The sequence below is a fragment of the Culex pipiens genome, chromosome 3, assembly GCF_016801865.2.
Source record: "Culex pipiens pallens isolate TS chromosome 3, TS_CPP_V2, whole genome shotgun sequence".
In the NCBI taxonomy this organism is placed as follows: domain Eukaryota; kingdom Metazoa; phylum Arthropoda; class Insecta; order Diptera; family Culicidae; genus Culex; species Culex pipiens.
The window spans coordinates 180,755,292-180,774,012 of record NC_068939.1 but is presented as its reverse complement, the minus strand read 5'-3'; the positions used below and the strand labels follow the sequence as shown (position 1 = coordinate 180,774,012).

Sequence of the window (18,721 nt, the reverse complement as noted above, 5' to 3'; positions counted from 1 at the left end):
TCAAGTGATTAAAAAATTCAAATATTTCTCAAAGTGTTACCCATTTTTAAAAAGAAGCAAAAACTAATGTTTAAAATCAGCATTAATGATCAAATTAAAAACAAAACTTTTTACTGGGATAATTTTGGGAAACTTTAGTGCAACAAAAAAAATCACTTCCGAAATTTTCGAAGAAAAACAATCATTAGAAGATTTTTTGTGAACCTCATTGCACAGTGGATTGAAAATTAAAGTGGTTCACGATAAGGGTGTTTTCGAAAATCTAAATATTCAGAAATATTTTTGGGAATTGTTTTGTCTTCAAGAGAGTTGTTGGGCTTACCAAGTCAAGCAACTTTGTCACAACACCAAAATTTTATCTCGCAATCTACGTCTTCTACGACTAAATTTAGAGAATGCATCTGAGCAAACCTTCAAAAATATTTTTTTAACGTTAAAATTCAGGATTTAGTATTAGAGAAAGGTGGTATTCGCGAAATTTTTTGAGCTCTTAAAAAACTTCGTTTTTTAAAGTCCTTTTGGACTTAGGGGTAAAAAATTACAGCTATTTTATGGTACAAAAGATGCGATTTTAAAACATAAATATCTCGAAAAAGCGCTGATTTAGAATTTTAAAATCCAAGATGGCAGCCAAATTGGCGATAATAACATTTTTAAAAAATGCATTTTTTAATTTAAATTTCAATCGAATATTGAATTTTGACTAAAATGGGGTCGTAGAACCAAATTTGATGTTAAAAACAAGAAATTAAAAAAATACGAAAAACATTTTTTTTTTGTCATGATCCAACCATCTGAAGTCCCATACAAACCTTCGGATAATCGAACTTCGGATAATCGATTCTTCGTATAATCGAGGCTTCGGATAATCGAGTCTGGACTGTATCAACCCATGAAAAAAAATACAGTCGACTCTCTGGCTGTCGATCTTCTCGATATCAATATTGCTCCATGTACCGATGAATTCTTCAGTCCCTTCAAATTGCATGCTTCGATTGTCTTTATTCCTCGATATTTTCTCTTGCTTGAAGGATCTCTTCCTCGACGGTCCCTTGGATTCTATTTGCTTTAAAAATCTATTCCGGTTGTCAATAATTTCACTTTCTCATGGCTTGCATAGACATTTTTCTTTGAGAAACGAAGCTTTGAAGGGTGTTTGACATTTCTTTGTTTTTGTTTGCTGGACGTTGCCATGATTCTCTCCCATAGCTGGTTAGCAAGAAAAAACAAATTTCAATCGAGTCTTCATTTTGCATCGTTCTGTAAACTGATGCTTCTCTTCCTCGACGGTCCCTTGGATATTGACAACCAGAGAGTCGACTGTAAAAGTTATTTTTTTACAAAGGATTAATTTTTTTAAAATTGAATTAAATTGTACAAGAATGGATAAAAAAGATAAAAAATAAATTAAAAAAATAAAAAAAATGGTAAAAAATTACCTTAAAAATGGTTGTAATTTTCCATTGCAAATTCACTTACACATTAAAAAAAATGATTTTGAAAATTTTTGCGAGTTTTTCTTTTAAACATTTCAAAAAACTTCTGTTGTTAATCTAAATTTGGCCGAAATAAAAAATAAAAGTCCTACACTATAGCTCAAAAGTTGTCACTTTTGATCCACTAAAACATATTGAAAATGAAGAAAAAAAAGGTGTAAAGTTGATTGTACACGTTTTACATTGTAAAACTCATTTATAATCTAATTACGACTTTTTGAGCTTTTTACAAATATAGAAGTTTTAGACCACAGAACAGAAAAAGGCGTAACAGGCCCGGAAAAAAATATATTATATATTCATTGATATTTTGCAAATTCTTGACTGTAATATAGTACAGCCCAGACTCGATTATCCGAAGGTCTCGAAAAAAAAATACTTCGGTTAATTGAATCACAAAATTATAATTTTATTTGCTGTCTTATTTTTGATGGTCGAGCTTAAGTATGATCCATAAACTCCTCTAAAATGATTTAGAATTTTTAAATCCAAGATGGCGGCCAAATATCGGTGATAACATATTGAAAAAATGCATTTTATAATTTCAAAAAGCCATTATTTGTTTTCCAAATTTTACTAAAATGGAGTCACATAACGCGAATTTGATGTTAAAAGTAAGAATAAGTGGTCATGATTCGAATTATCCGAAGTCTCATACAAACCTTCGAATAATCGAACTTCAGATAATCTAAACTTCGGATAATCGTGGCTTCGGACAACCGAGTCTGGACTGTAAACACATATCATTTTGTGAACTTTCTGTTTCAATATTTTAAAATAACGCTTGACACTCGAATTAAATAATTAATAAATGAAAATAAAACAATAATAAAGTAAAAGTAAAATAATAATTTTACCTATAAATTTAAACTCATTTTTTTATTGTTTTTGTTCAAACAATTACACGCTGATATTGACTGAACAGAGTAATTTCGTAAATGCTGTTATAACAAACAAGCCCTACCCGACAAACTTCGTCTTGTCATTTTTTCGCTCCTTGACGTTTTTAGCTTGCTTGCTCATTCAGCCTTCTGTGATCAAAATTTGATTTTACGCAACTTTTCCCATACAATTTGCAGATCTTCCGGAATCGGTTCCAGAGTGGCCAAAGTTGTAACTCTTTAGCGTAAGAACCTTCCTTGGGCTTATACGAACCCAACGCAGCAAAGAGCGCTCCGATCAGACTTTCCGTTATCAACTGATGCGCGTTCGAACAAAACCGTCGAAATTTTTTATATATATAGATAAAATATTTGAAAAAAAATCATTAAAATTCAAAATAATCCTTAGAGTGTAAAACTTTTTCAAAGAAACAAAAGCAACCCATCAGTAAAGAATGTCAGTAAATCAACTTTCGGTTTGGTTAACAATTCACAGATGATCCGTTAAATAATGTACTTAACCCTCTTGAAAAAAAAGTTACCAAGAGGGGATTACTCGGCTACTGATCCTGAGCCGATGGCCATACACCTTCGTGAGGATTTCGTTTCGTACGCACAACATAAATCATGAAATCGCTGCATTCCATTGGTGTTTGAACCGATTGAACGGGCTGTTCAAATATTACGTGACGCTTTAAAGTTTTTAAATCAACTTCAATAAAATTTAAATTTGGGTACATTTTTTTTCTAATTGGTTTTAAAAAATATCAAAATGATCAAATATAGATTAAAAAAATGTAGAAAAATATTCTCAACTAGCGTAATCAAATCCATGAACCACCCCCGCAACATAATCCGATCAATCAACTCTATCAACGCACATAAACGCGAGCAATCGCTCGTAGGATGATAGCACACCCCACACCACACCACGAGTGACTTGAACGGACTCGGAAAACCGACGGCGACGAACCCTTCAACGCGCGCGCGAAAACCCGGACGGATTCCGAGGCGGTTTTGGTTTGGTTCGCGCTTCGGCGACGACGACGGTGGGTTTGGCGCGAATCGCCCATGCAGTTACATGATTTAGAAAATGATTTTCGCTATTGTTTTCAGTTGATGAAAAACGCTCGCTCGGAACGGTTTACAATCGCGGAGATCCCTCATTTTAGTGTAGTGCAGCAATAGTAACTTCCAGTAGTAGTAATCGACGTTTGTCGATCCAAACTCTAGGGCTCTACCTCCAAACAGGAGCTAGCTCCTTCAAGTGCCAAAATGAACCAAGGAAAGTGAATGGTGTGATCAGTGGTTCTCGTGGAGGAAGGAAAAAAAATTGGGAAGTGATTAGAAAAAAAATCTGTGAAAAACCAAAAATGAAGTAATTTAAAGTGACTTGTGAATAAAAAAGGAGAAAAAAGAGGATTAAACCATTTCTGGAGCAAGTGAGAAGAAAAAAAAACCACAACAAAACCACACAAGTTTAAATGTTTTGTGATTTATTGGATTTGCTTTGCCGGCCAAAATCCTCAGCGAAATCCAAGGAAGATCAGCTGCAGCTGCAGAGCGGTAGTGATCAAGGGGAGGAAGAGGAGCAGCAGCAGAAGAACGTCTTCCATCACTGTCAGCAGCCAATCACGAACCGTCATGGATTACATCGGATATACAATGAACATTTGTTTAATTCTTTTCATGGTAAGTTGGCTCTCGGCTAAACTTCTGAGTTTTATTTCCGAGCCGTTGCGTTGGCAAGTGCGAAATCTGGATGCACAGTCGACGGGTGGATTCTTGGGAAATAAACTCCAAACTGGCTGACGATTGGCTGCGAGCTTGCAACAATGGAGTGTGACATTGGAGCAAAGAATGAAGTTTGAATTGACATAAACTGAAAGTAATTCGTTTAAATTTGTTAGCATTCATAACTTCATGTTTGAAATAAATAAACAATGCAGAAAATGTCAAAAAAGGCAAGAAATCTTTATCGCCACTAACATTTCAAAAAGCACTATTTCTCATGTAAAACCTATGCGCTCATTGAAATGATAGCGGAAATATGTGGTAGTCAACCCTCTACTGCCTAAAGGTTGAGTTACGCTTGTTCAACAACCTTTAATCATTATCTTTTGCCTTTTTGTTTTTTTTTTGCTTTTTTTTAGTTGACCCCCCCAAAAAATATTTTTTTAACATTGGCTAATTCACATGAAACAAGAAAAATCATAAAAAACCAAGATTTTCTAAAACATTCAGAATTCTTCTTTTTAAGGCATTTCGAAGATTTAAAATTGGTTTGAAAATGTATTTCTTGCAAATTATTAAATCGAAACTCATCTAGAGGTGGGAGTCTTTGAGGGTTAAATACATTTAACAGTTTATCTGAATTTTTTTTTCATCATAGTAAATTAAATAATTTTCATAAGTAGATATACACAGAAAAAAAATCATGGTCAAATTACAACTAGGAAGGGGTACATCTTTTATGTCTGAAAAAAAAGTAATTTTACTCTGAAAACGTGTAAAGTGGCAAATTTCTGGTGTAATGCCACGTTTTCAACCTTAATTGAGGTAAAATTACATCATAATTGAGGTACAATTCAACTTTTCAAAATTACACCTTCCAAATTTATACAATTTTTTACTGTGTTTAAAAATAATCACAGTGAAAAAAATATCTAAATTTGGAAGGTTAAATATTACCTCAATTATGATGTAATTTTACCTGAATTTAGACTGAAAAAGTGATATTACACCAGAAAAGTGATTAAGTTACACATTTTCAGAGGAAAAATAACGCATTTTTTCTGACATAAAAGATGTACCCCTTCCCAGATTTAGTATAACCATGATTTCTTTCTATGATACTTATGCATTTAAATCCATGTCGATTCTTAATTCGATAGATGCACTTTTTTTTCAATTTAATCTTTTATTTGCCAAAATTTGGAGAAAACAAAACATTAAAAAATGGTTTTATGAAATGAACATCGCAAATTTGTAATACGTTTAATTAATCCTTTTAATCAAAATGTAGTGGCTTAATACTCAAACAAAAGAAAAACCAATTAACCTGGACAAAAAAAAAGTGCTAAAATGTATAAAAAACATTGCATTTGATAGAAAATCATTCAAACAAAATTTTCTAACATAATTTTCTAAAATTTATTTTAATACTGGTTATATAAAACCTTTTCAACACTTTTTTTTTCTTGAGGATTTGATTCTTGAATTGGAGAAGTTATTTAAAAAGCTATTTTTATTTAAATCATTTATGAACACACATAAAAATACCAAAAAAAAAACACAAATATAAAAATGAATATAAGGACGATGCAAAAAGTACAGTACTTCCAACAAAATTAAAAGGGCAGTAAAAAATGAAGGTGTAAAATTGCCAGGTTAATTATTACCTCGTTTAAGATGTAATTAAAACTTAAAAAAAAAGCTTATTACAACGAAAAATGGTAAATTTACACATTTTTAGATGGAAAATTACACATTTTTCGGGCCAAAAAAATTGTACTCATCCCCAGATGTAAAATTATCATGAAAACAAAGAAAACAAACTGTGCACGAATACAAAATATTTGCAAACATTATTTTTCGAGAAATAAAAGTTTCAACAAACTAAGATAATTACAAAAAAAAGAATAATATATGTTTTGGCCTAATTTATATGCAAAAATAAAATGTATAATGTTGAAGTATTTTGAAACCATATTCTGATCTTAAACTTTTTTTTTGGGTTTAAGAAAAAGTAGGGAAAATGAAATAACCTTTGAAGAAATATTTGAAAAAAAATCTGAAAAAACTTTTATCTTATGAGAGTGATCAAATTTCCGATAAAATATTTTAAATGTGGTATTGGATATATTTTTCCGTTAATTTGTTGTCAATTATGCATTATTTGACCAGGTGAATTTTCTATTTCTTTTTTTTTAACTAAGACATTTTTAATCGGTTTACAATCCAAATCCATAAAATTTGAGATTTTGATCTCCATGCCCTTAAAATACAATAAAACTTCGCCTTTTTTTAAGAATTATCGGAAAAAAATACTGGAAAGCAGAAAAAAGCTGTCAGGACGTTTTGAAAATCAGTTTTGTTTGAAAATCGATTTTATTTAAAAATTGATATTGTATCTCTTACAAAATTGTAGGCATTGATGTTCTAGGAAAAAAAAGTTACAGCCCAAAATATTAACCATATTTTTTATTCTCTAGATGTATTCAGAATTGCGCAATATCATAATTTTGTGGTGTTTTTCACTACTGAAACCGTCATCCTTTGAGCTAGAATTATATAACAAAATGGTAAAATTTATTTGAAAGTGCTACAATGTGAAACCACTATTTTTACTTATTTTCAGATGAAAATCATATGTTTTTTATTTAAAGTAACAGTATTACCATTACAAGTCATGATCAAGCTTGACCAAATCTGAAACTTTTTTTTAAATAACGCAAAATTGACTATGTTTCAATGTATCTTAAAAATTAATTACTAAAATCTGATGGAAAAAAGGAAGAATGTCGGAAAATGTTGTGATTTCCCGACTTGAGTGGCAACTCTGTATAAAGCCAATGTAAATTTGTTAAAATGTCCTTAACTCCCTTTAAAATCTTTTAATAAATCAGGAAACAATTTAATTAATTTATTTTTTTAATTTTCAATCAGTGCACTTTTGGTCTTTTTAAAGGTTTTTTTTTTTAACTTTGAGGCCACAGATCAGACCTAACAATCTGAAAAAAGTGAATTCATTGGTACATGTACAAACACAATTAGATCCTATTCTGCAATTTAGTTAATATTTTGCAGTTGCATTTGAAAGTAAAGTTCACATGACATAAAATGACTAGAACGACTCCAAGAACCACTTGGAACAACAATTCACACACATGTCTCTACACGCGATGACACCGTTAGTGAGTTTCATTCTTTGAATACAACGTTAAATATCGTGTGCTATCGTGTCAATTTCAGTTGACCAAACTCTTTTCGTCAGGTTAAACTATGTGAACTGCAAATAAATTTGTGGCTCACGCAATCTAATTCACATGAAATTTAAGAAAATCTAAACTGTATTTAAAAAATTGAACTGTGACTGTAACTTAATCAAATTGATAACAAATTAGAGAAGAATTATTTTTGTCATGACTGAATGAAAGAAGACTTGCTTCGATAAAATATGTATATTTATTATTAATGAATCCCGTGTTAAACAAGCCTCTAACATCGAACAAACATCGCCACATCTTTATTAATAAGCCGCTTACTGAATTCCAAACAAGCCATCAAAACTCATCCCCTAATCGGACTACCACGGACTAGCGCCTCTCCCCTGATGCTCAACAACGGTGTCAAGTGCATCATTTCTAGCAGTCTCCGTTACACCGCCCCCTCAACTCCCCCAAAACAAACCTACAGACCAACCCCAACTGGGTGACTTGCGTGAGAAATCAACCACCTCTCCGCGCTAACTAATTCGACGAGCCAGTGCCCCTGACGACTCACTCGGGCCAACCTTTTCTAGACAGTTGGTCACAGATAAGTGGATGTTTGAATTTGGTTTGTATTCAAGCTCAAATTTAAACCTTTTCAACGAATCATCTCTGCGATTAATTTTACGCAGTTGGGCTGGCCATGGAAAAAAAAATAACCAGAAAGCTTTCGAAAGATTTTCTTTGATAGAGTTTGATTAGATAAGGTAGTAGACTTTGTTTCAAATTAAATAAAATTAAATTTGAATTAAACCGAAAAAAAAACACAAAAAAATGTCCTCTTGTCTCTGATTAAAGTTAAAATCATCCAATTTGTCCGACTTTCAAGCTGGCGTTCCCATCAGCGATAATTAATCACTCCCAAAACGCACTCGACTAGAACTAAGTCCGCAGTAGCAGAGGTAGCAAAGGCGGTGGCAGCGGCAAAAAAAAACAAAACAAAAATGAGTCGACGATTTATATCGTGATCGCAGCCAAGGGCGCCAAAGCCAGCAGCGGCAGAGTTCGAAAGTCACCCTGCGATTAGCATCTTCGCGACTTGCACTAAATAGTTTCTGTGTTTTAATGATTATTTTACATTTTTTTTTGCTGTTTTGCAGATTTCCGTTACCGGCAGCCACTGCCAGTACTACAACAACCGTGATATCATTCTGACGCCCCACCAGCTCAAGACCTACCCGGGCAAGATATTGTACTACCGGCCGCACGAGCTCAACGCCGCAGGAGCAGGAGGTAATTCGGTTCAGGACAATGTCCACCACCAACAGCAGCAGCATCAACAGCAGCAGCACGTGCCCTGGGAAGATGTCCTGAAGGAGACTGTCTTTCTGGCGCTGAATGATAACAAAACCAGGTGAGACTTCAATCTCAGTGTGACAAGGAAGACCATTGAATAACTATTAACAAACAGAGCGCGCAGTAGTGGTCAACCGCGAGACCACCCTGCTGGAACGCGATATCAACTTATGCAAATAAGTAACGATTCTTCCGTGCAATTCCATATTGTTTGTTGACCAAGTTGCAACACAAAACAATAGCCAATAGCAGCAACGAGAGCTGTGATATAACTTTTCACCACTTTCGCACCACCACTGATCGCTGGCTGGTGGCTTGGTTCGACATGGCGACGTTGTGTAATAGTTTAATAAGAACCTCTGGTCCATCAAATCAATGAATCGAGACGAGATGTCGTTCGGCGGTTGTCGGTCTGTTCCTGAAACGCCTCCATCAAAGGGGTGTGGACACGATGAAGTTTGCGAATAATAAATCGAAAGAAACTCTTTTAAAAGTCCTATATATTTTATAAAGGGAAGATGAATTCAGATGAAAAAAAAATTGTTAAACTTTATAAATAATTTCTCAATTCTAAATTTCACTTTACTGTCCATAAAAGCAGAACTGTCCCTACTGATTCCTCTTGCATTTCGTTAAAACTCAGTCAAATCTTTTTGAGCACAATTTATTCTTTCATTTTTATCTCTTGACAATTAAACATAACGTTATTTTGGTCTGTACTATTTTAGAAAACTATAAGGTGAATGAAAAAGTTTGACTAAATAAAAATTGACTCAAACTCACTGTAGAATAAAAAGAAAGATTTAAAAAAAAGTTATGTTTGCTTTACACACATTTTTCGAAACAGTGCTGCATAAAACACCCAAAAGATCTTTTTTCTTTGTTTTTGTAAGTATAGAAAACAACGACAAAACAACTCCAAATATTGTTTTTATTATTCATTTTTTGTTTCAATTGTTTTATAAATTGAGTAATTTTCCAGAATTTCGCTAATAGATCGCAAAAAAAATTGCAAATTAGTATTTAGGGCGAAAATAATAAAATAGTTAATTTATAAATACTTTATTACGGAAAAACAACCCAACATGAAAATATTTTCTAGGAGCAGAGCAAATTTTTAAATACAGCCCCTTAAAATTTAAATTTAAAATAGATTTTTTCTCAGTTTAACTTTTCTTATAACTTTCAACTCACGATATCTCGGAAGCTATTGTTTTGATTTTCAATGTTAAAAATGAAACATTTGTGAAATTTTCTGCTCCTTACTACAAACATAATTCTGATTTTTTTAATCAAAAGTAACTATTTGAAAGGGCTCAAACTCAAGGTTGTTAAGAGCGAGTTTTTCACCGATGTGAAACAGGTCGTATCGAGGTGCTCCGATTTGGATGAAAATTTCAGGGTTTGTTTGTCTATACATGAGATGAACTCATGTCAAATATGAGCCCTCTACGACAAAGGGAAGTGGGTTAAAACGGGCATTGAAGTTTGAGATCCAAAAAACATGAAAAATCTTAAAATTGCTCGCATTTCCGTAAAATTTCATCAATTCCAACTCTCTTAGATGCATTCGAATGGTCTTTTGAAGCCCTTCAAAATGTGCTATAGACATCCAGGATTGGTTTGACTTTTTCTCTTAGCTTTTGCAAATTACTGTTAAAAATGGATTTTTTTAAAACCTTAATAACTTTTGGCAACAGCCTCCAACACCCATACTCCCATAGGTCAAAAGTTAGGGAATTTCATGGACTTTAAGCCTACGGTATTAACTTTTTGGCCAATCACAGTTTTTCTCATAGTTTTACGATTTTTTTAGAACAAACATTTTACAACGTTAGTTTTTGCCCTGTAGGCCTCCATAGCGGCACTTTTTGGTCTCAATTTTGACATAATCGGAATCCTCAGAAAATTTTACATTAGATTGAGGTGTTGGAATTTTGAATTTGATTGGAAAAAATGCCATTTAGAATGAATTAAAATATTATTTAGAATTTTGTCAGATTAGGGGTAAAACAAATTTTCGCCTACTTGATACAGCATTTGACGTATTGATCACATTGTAAATAAGATCTATTTCTTTTTTCAAAAATGTTTAATTTAATTATTTTTTTAATCAAAATTACAACTCCAATACTTCTAACTTACGTGAAATTGTCCGAGGATTCCGAATATGACAAAATTGAGACCAAAAAGTGCCGTCTTCTTGGCCTACAGGGCAAAAACTAACGTTGTAAAATGTTTGTTCTAGAATAATCGTAAAACTATGAGAAAATGCGATTGGCCAAAAAGTTAATACCGTAGGCTGATAGTCCATGAAATTCCCTAACTTTTGACCTATGGGAGTATGGGTGTTGGAGGCTGTTGCCAAAAGTTATTAAGGTTTTAAAAAAATCCATTTATAATAGTAATTTGCAAAAGCTATGAGAAAAAGTCAAACCAATCCTGGATGTCTATAGCACATTTTGAAGGGCTTCAAAAGACCATTCGAATGCATCTAAGAGAGTTGGAATTGATGAAGTTTTACGGAAATGCGAGCAATTTTAATATTTTTCATGTGTTTTGGACCTCAAACTTCAATGCCCGTTTTAACCCACTTCCCTTTGTCGTAGAGGGCTCATATTTGACATGAGTTCATCTCATGTATAGACAAACAAACCCTGAAATTTTCATCCAAATCGGAGCACCTTGATACGACCTCTAGAACAAACCGAGCAGAATCTACAAATACTGCCTCTTAACGATACAATTATCGAGGCTCGATAACGATATTGTGCTATCGGCGATAATGGACGATAACTCATTTTTAAAATCTTTCTAAAATCGACTTAATTCAACCGAATCATGTTAAATTTTCAATGCTTTCACTAAGAATATATTTATTGAAAACAAGCTTTTCCCGGCAAACTTCGACCTGCCTTTTTTTGGTTTCTTGACGTTTTAAGCTTGTTTGCTTTTTCAGCCTCCTGTGATCAAAATTTGATTTTACGTAACTTTTCCCATACAAACGGCAGGTGTTCCGGAATCGGTCTCAGAGTGGCCAAAGTGTCAATTAGTTAGCGTATAAACCTTCCTTGGGCTTATACGAACCCAACGCAACAAAAAGCACCTCGATCCGACGTTCCGTATTGAACTGATTCGCGTTCGAACAAAACCGTCGAAATTTTTTATATATATAGAAGATGTAGTAAGCTTCAAAGTACAAATACTCAAAATTGTCCACAAAATACCGTATTTTTTCGAAAGAACTCAAATTTTCATAATTTGCAATATGGGTACTAAACGAAGCAAATTTTTTTATACTTTGTCACTTCATTAGTGTTTTTTTAGTTATTTTTTTGAAAAATACTCAAAATTGTTCACAAAATACCTTATTTTTTCGAAAATACTGAAATTTTCAAAATTTGCAATATGAGTATCAAACGTAGCGAAATTTTGTGTACTTTTTCACCTTATTAGATTTTTTTTTGAAAATTCTAAAATTTTCACAAAGTACGGTATTTTTCGAAAATACTCAAATTTTTAAAATTTGGGTACCAAACGAAGCAAAAGTACTCAAATAAAAATTTGAGTACTTTCGAAAAAAAAACGATATTTCGTGAACAGTTTTGAGTATTTATACTTTGAAACTTAATACATTTTCAAAAAATATTTTCTTAGTGAAAGATTGAAAATTTAACATGATTTGGTTGAATTAAATCGATTTTAGAAAGACTTTAAAAATGAGTTATCGTACATTATCGGCGATAATATTATCGTTATCGTTATCGTTAGACGATAACATTATCAACGATAATTTTATCATGCTAAAAACTTACATTTTGGGCGAACGATAAAATAGGTTTTATAATTTTAGAATTATTTTTACAGCAGGCTCGTGTAATCCTGTTAATGAACTATTTACATTTTTGAGTAAATTTTGCGAAATTTTCTAGGAAATCCGATAAACATATTTTCAGACATAGCCGCTTTTGTCCAGAAATTGCTACAAAGTAATTTTAAAGTTACATACAACCTTTTTAATTGTAAGGCTGGGTTTTTCAACCTCCATTTTAGTTTTTTTCTCAAAAGCTGAACTCATTTCAGTCCAGACTAGATTATCCAAAACCTTGATCATACGATGTTTCGATTTACTGAAGTTAGATTATCCACACGTTTCTTAGATTGTTCGTATATTCGAATCATGGACAAACAACATTTCGTATTTTTAAATATTTTCTCACTTTTTACATCAATTTGAGTTCTGAAACCGATATTTTAACCTGTTTACTATCAAATGCATTTTCTCAATACAGCCCAGACTCGATTATCCGAAGTCCTCAAGAAAAAAAATACTTTGGAAAATCGAATCACGAAAATATCACAAAATATTCTTTTTATTTTTATTCTTTTGTTTTGGGACGTTGATCTCAAGTTAACCCCAACAAAATGCTCCAAAATTATTTAAACATTTTAAATCCAAGATGGCGGTGATGGAATATTGAGAAAATGTATTTTGTAATGTAACAGGCAATCAACCATTCAAATTTGACAGAAATGGGGTCGCCGAACTCGAATTTGATATTACAAAAATATGTTTTATTTTTTGTCCACAGAACTGAAGAATCGAGGCTTCGGTTAAACTAGTTAAGATAGAACATATTTGTAACGATCTTTTTATATTTTCCCCCAGCGGCCCTCCCTCCCCCGACGGCTCGCCCTCCACCACCACGACCAAGCAACCCCTCTACATCATGCGCCAGCAGAAGGCCATCTACGCGGCCCCCTACCTCGGCTCCGTCGACCTGACCGTCCCGCGCTTCGGCGACATCGTCGAACTGGCCCACGGCCGGCTCGAGATGGAGAGCGACGACGCGTACTTCTTCGTCCAGGATGAACCTAATCAGCAGTACAAGGGAGGTCGGAATGTTAGCGCGTTTTGGAAGGTCGAACGGATTCGGCACCGGGATGAGCAGAGGGGGCATCGGTACGAGCTGAAGTTTACCGTGGCTCCCGTGAGGGGGCAGCAGTTGGATGAAGTTGGTACGGTTAATCGGAGCTTCATCGTGCGGGACGAGGACTATCCGCGGTATTTTGGATTGGCGGCACCGATGATGAAGAAGAGCGATCAGTTTGTGGATCGCGCCGTGTTTGATCCGGTTTATCCTTATCATCCTGGGTTTGTTGGGGGGAATCGGTTTGGGCGACCGACGCAGGCCACGATCACGTTGGGGGAGTATCTGCTGCAGACGTTGCTTGGGGATAGCACGCCCAAGGTGGTTCACCAACCGCAGCCGCATTTTGGCTCGAATGGGTTGCGGCTTGGGGGTGGTTATAATAGGATCAAGTTTCCGGACCCGTTCACGACGTCGAGCCAGTCGGTGCCGAAGTTCTACCACCACATTCACTTCCAGCGTCCGTCGATCGCTCCGCTTGCGCCGACCCTGCCGCCGAGTCCGCCGTTGATCAAGGAACTGCACTCGCCGGCGTCGAGCAACATCGAGCAGGACTACAGCAAGGTTGTGGATCTTAGGGGTGCGAGTCACGAGTCGCAGGAGGTGAAGCCACAGCAGCAGCATCAGCAGACGCGTCCGACTCACATCCACCATCATCATCACCAACATCCGCAGCAGCAGGTCCAGCAGCCTCAACAGGCTCCGCCGCAGTACTACGCGATCCAGCCGCAACAAGCGTACGGCCCGTTGCCGCAGAACAACCCCCCGCCGATGCAGCCTCTGCCGCAGAACCTCGTCCAGTCGATCCCGGTGTACAATCCCCAGGGTCAGGTCATGCTGAACCACATCCCGATCGCGCCCAACCAAATGATCCAAATGTCCCAAGCCCCGATCGCGTTCCCCGTCCAACTCCAGCTGGTTCCTTCGCAGGGTGCGCAGATCTACGGTACTCAGCAGGACCCCAATGGGTTGCACGCCGTTCCGATTAGGATCATGCAACCTGCCCCGGTCTACCACTTCCTTGCACCTCAGCAACAGCAACAACACTCGACTACCTTTGTAACTCCCAAGCACCCAAATCAATCCAGCACGCACTATTCTCCCAACAGCATTCCCAACACCACGATCAAGTACGCGACCGCTACGTCATCCGGCCGGTACCACTACCAGCAGCATCACCAGCACGCAACGACGCAACCACCGTCGAGCCAGACGACCGCCTCGAACCATCGGTACGCGCCGCTGCCCACGGTCCAGGCCTCGCCCGCCGGTTTGCGGGAAAAGTTTACGGCGCCGGCCTTCCAGCCGGTGACGGCACTGGAACCGGAAGCGGCCGGCAGTGCCCAAGTCGATTCTGCTTCGCCCAAATTTCAATCATTTGGGATAGAAAACGCAGTCACGCCCAAGTCCACCACCGCAGTCCTTCCTATTGCCACCGCAGCGGAAGAGTTCACGCCTTCGATCGGTCACGCCGCCACATCCTCCGGCTACTACAGCAGCAGCAGCAACTTTATCGACGAGAAGGGAGCGATCAGCGAGAGCGGCAAGGTGTACTCCGAGCCGGATCCGCTGTACCATGGCAAGTCCACGACCAACGGAACTACGCCGCTGGTCTCGATCACGACGGCCGCCAGTCCTCCCTACTCGTCGCACTCGTCCACGTCCTACACCAAGACCAGCTTCACGCCCAAGTTCACCATCTCGCACGGATCTACACCGTATCGGGGCGTTCCGTCCCCGACGATCGTCCCACCCCAGCTTGAGACGCCCATTTCTTCCACCCTCAAGAGCTACCACTACCTCAGCCAGCACGACAACAACTACGACTTTGTCCCGTCGCGGGTCGTCGAGCTTGCCCACGTCAAGAAGATCCCGAAAAAGTCCGGCGGCAAGCGGAAGAACCCGAACCATCACTCCGTCACCGTCACCAGCCATAAGCCGCTCAAGTTCAGCGAAGGACCTGACTACGCCACCCACCGGCCGGAATCCCAGCTGAGCGTTCAGCTGCCACCACCGGAAAAGGACTACGGCACGTACTACGGAACGGCCAAGCAGAACCACAAGGTTCAGAAGCCGAAGAACTACGTCACCCAACCGTACTCCAGCTCAACGACCCCCTTCCCGACTTCGCTGACCACTCCAACGACCTCGAACACCACCACACCGCTTCCGGCAACGTCTTCAACGGCGTCGAGCGGAATCGGCACGACGGCCACCACCAACAAGCCGTTCACGCACTACCAGCCCTACTTCAAGAACAAGCACGAAAAGTCCGACGACATCATCACCACGATGCGACCCCGGCTGGTCATCAAAACCGTCTACAAGCCGTACCCAAGCCCCGCTTCCGGCGTATCCACCGAGAAGCCCGTCCTCAAGTGGATCCCCAAGCGACCTCGTAAAAACGGTAGTACTGCCAGCGTCGAACCTTCCAGCTCGACCTCGTCATCCGCCAGCATCGAGCAGCTGTCCGCTTCTTCCGAGCACGTTCCAGCAGCCGCAGCAACCGCCGTCGTCGAGTCCGCCGCAACCAAACCGCAAACCCAGCAAACGGCGGCCCCTCAACCGTCCGCTCGACCCAGCCTGGAGAACCAGGTGAACCGACTGCGCGCTTCGCGCGGACGATCCCGCTACACCCACCGTCGTCCAACGCCACCCGGAAACCCCGTCGCTTCCCAGCACCCTGGAAACGTCAAAGCCCAACGGGCGCGATCAAGTAGCCCGACCACGACCACAACAACAACAACAACAACCGTCAAGCCGGTAACCACAGCAACCGAGCAACCCGTCACCGTCAGCCTCAAAAACGCCAGCCAAGAAAAGTCCAAGCGGGACGCCGCCACCGAAGAAAACGAAATCCTGATCGCCGAACCCCTCGTCGACGTCTCGTCCAGCAGCCCACCACCACCGTACGAGATGATCAAGGCCGCCGTCAAACCCATCGCGACCAACGCCACCAACATCATCCTGTTCGAGGCGAGCGACGCCATCTCGTCGGGGTCGTCCCCCAGCTTCAACGACCTGACCATGTCGATCATCAACCATGCGCGCGCGATCGCCAACCAAACCACGGAACCGGACGAAGACGACGTCCAAACCAACGAGATCGGGCGCGACGACGAGCGGGAAACGACCCTGTCCATGGCGTCGACAATGACGACGACGACGACACCAGCGCCAACCGACGAATCGGTCGTAGCGGAAAGCACCGTCCACGAGCAGGCCACGACGACGACGGTTGAGGGACGTGAGGACGAGGTGGAGGAGATCGGAGGGACGGCGAGCGATGGCGCCGACGGCGCCACCGGAAGCAGTAGGAGCGAAACGACTGTTAGTGTGTAGTAGTGTGTAGTGCGAAGAGCGAAGAGAGAGATATTATAAGGGAACTAGAGTTTAAGGCAGCGGATAGACAGAGCGAGACACCAAATTAATTTAATGTGTAATTTATAAACTATTTATACGAAAGCTGAAAGAAAAACAGTGAAGATTTTTCGAGAGGATGAAAGTGGAAGAAAAAAGGTAGAAAAAAAAATCGTGACCGTGAGCGAAGTTTGAGTGAAGCCCCGAGCAAGCAAGCAAAAAAAAAGAGAGACAATAGGCAAGTGAAAATATAGTGTGAGAAGGAGGAGGAAGAACAAGTTTGAACAACAAATATTTTTTTGTGAAGGAAAATTTGTTATTTTGTTTGTGTCAAAATAAAGAGACAATCTATGATTTCTAAAATGGTGTTTGACGATTTGCGAAAGAAAGTCCGGATAAAGCAATCATAAGTGATTCGAAATTCGTAGTGGGCGTAAGGACACTTCGCATAGACGCCCTTGTTTCCATCATGTCGATGAGGAGTAAAAAAAAGCATACTTCTCGGTCTTCAGCGCAGAAGCAGCAGAAAGGTATATCGAGGAGAGATCAATGCGGTGTCTTCGACAAACAATTTTTTAACTCTTTTTTTAATATTTTTACGAGCTTTAAATTGTCTGTTTTTTTTATGTGTTTTAGTGGACGAAAATGCATTTTTAAGGTTAGGGACCATCCATAAACCACGTGGACACTTTTTTGGGAATCTCAACCCCCCCCCCCCCCCTTCGTGGACAATTGTCCATACAAAAAAAATCTTTTTTGTATGGAGCGTGGACAATCGCTTACCCCCCCCCCCCCCTACAGTGTCCACGTGGTTTATGGATGGTCCCTTAAGTGTATTATTATCAAGAGTTGATTTTTAAGCATATTTTTTCCACAAAACTTTGTTTTGATGTAAAATTTGAGTTGCAAAAAGGAAAATACTATTTTTAAATTATTGTAGTGTTAGATAGGACAGGGTTTCTATGTTTTTAATGTGTCCTTTTCCGCGATTCAAAAACAGTGTCCATGAACCTATGATATGTTTTTTTTCTTCTTCGGAGCATTTTTTGACTAACCGCTTGGAAAAAAAGTCCCAAAAAAAAATATGCAGGACTTATCGAAAATTTGGCAACTCATTTGACATTTCTAGAGTTTTTTTAAGGACCTATAAACTATTGTCTTTCATATTTTTATAGGAAACCTTCAAAAAAAATCAAGAGTGCCAATCACTGACTTACTAATTGAAAGTTAGTCACAAATGATTTTAATTTTTTTGTTGTATATTCTTTTTTTTTTTTTTTTTTGGGAGGGTGATCCAGCCGCACATCGTTGATGTCGAAACCTCTAAACTGGGCCCTCGTCCTGTCACGTCCGTCAGTAGTCTTGTCGTACATTACAACTAGAACCAGATCTGCCAATGAATTAGTACACTTCGACCAAATAAACACTGACGCTGTATGGATCTGACTCTAGAATAAATGCACAGTTGTGTGTTATTCATAAGTCCAACTTATTCAATTATTCATTTATTTCCAAATATTCATTTGCTAACTACGTTGGATTGAAAATCTAAACTTTAATCTAAAATCCTCTAAACTTAATGTTCAAAACTAAACATTCCGTTAACTGTTGCAGTACTACTTATATCGAACACAATAAAAATTTATGAACTGATATACAAATAGGATAGAAATCGCGATTTGAAAAAGAAATGACCATTTACGTCAAAAGATCCGTAGTTCCTCGATTCGCAACAATGGTCGATACAACCATAATCCGAAAACCGT

At 38.3% G+C, this 18,721-nt stretch overlaps 2 protein-coding genes across 2 annotated transcripts in view; one reads left to right on the top strand and one right to left on the bottom strand.

Moving 5' to 3' along the window:
• Window positions 1-18,721, bottom strand: part of LOC120423934 (nuclear cap-binding protein subunit 1) — a 44,676-nt gene that overhangs the window by 18,080 nt on the left and 7,875 nt on the right. The gene's annotated exons all lie outside the window — the stretch shown is intronic.
• Window positions 3,801-17,534, top strand: LOC120423933 (mucin-2-like). Its single transcript, XM_039587917.2, has 3 exons — window positions 3,801-4,069; window positions 8,469-8,722; window positions 13,334-17,534. The coding sequence occupies exons 1-3, from the start codon at window positions 4,022-4,024 to the stop codon at window positions 16,935-16,937; spliced, it is 3,906 nt and encodes a 1,301-aa protein (XP_039443851.1). The 5' UTR covers window positions 3,801-4,021; the 3' UTR covers window positions 16,938-17,534.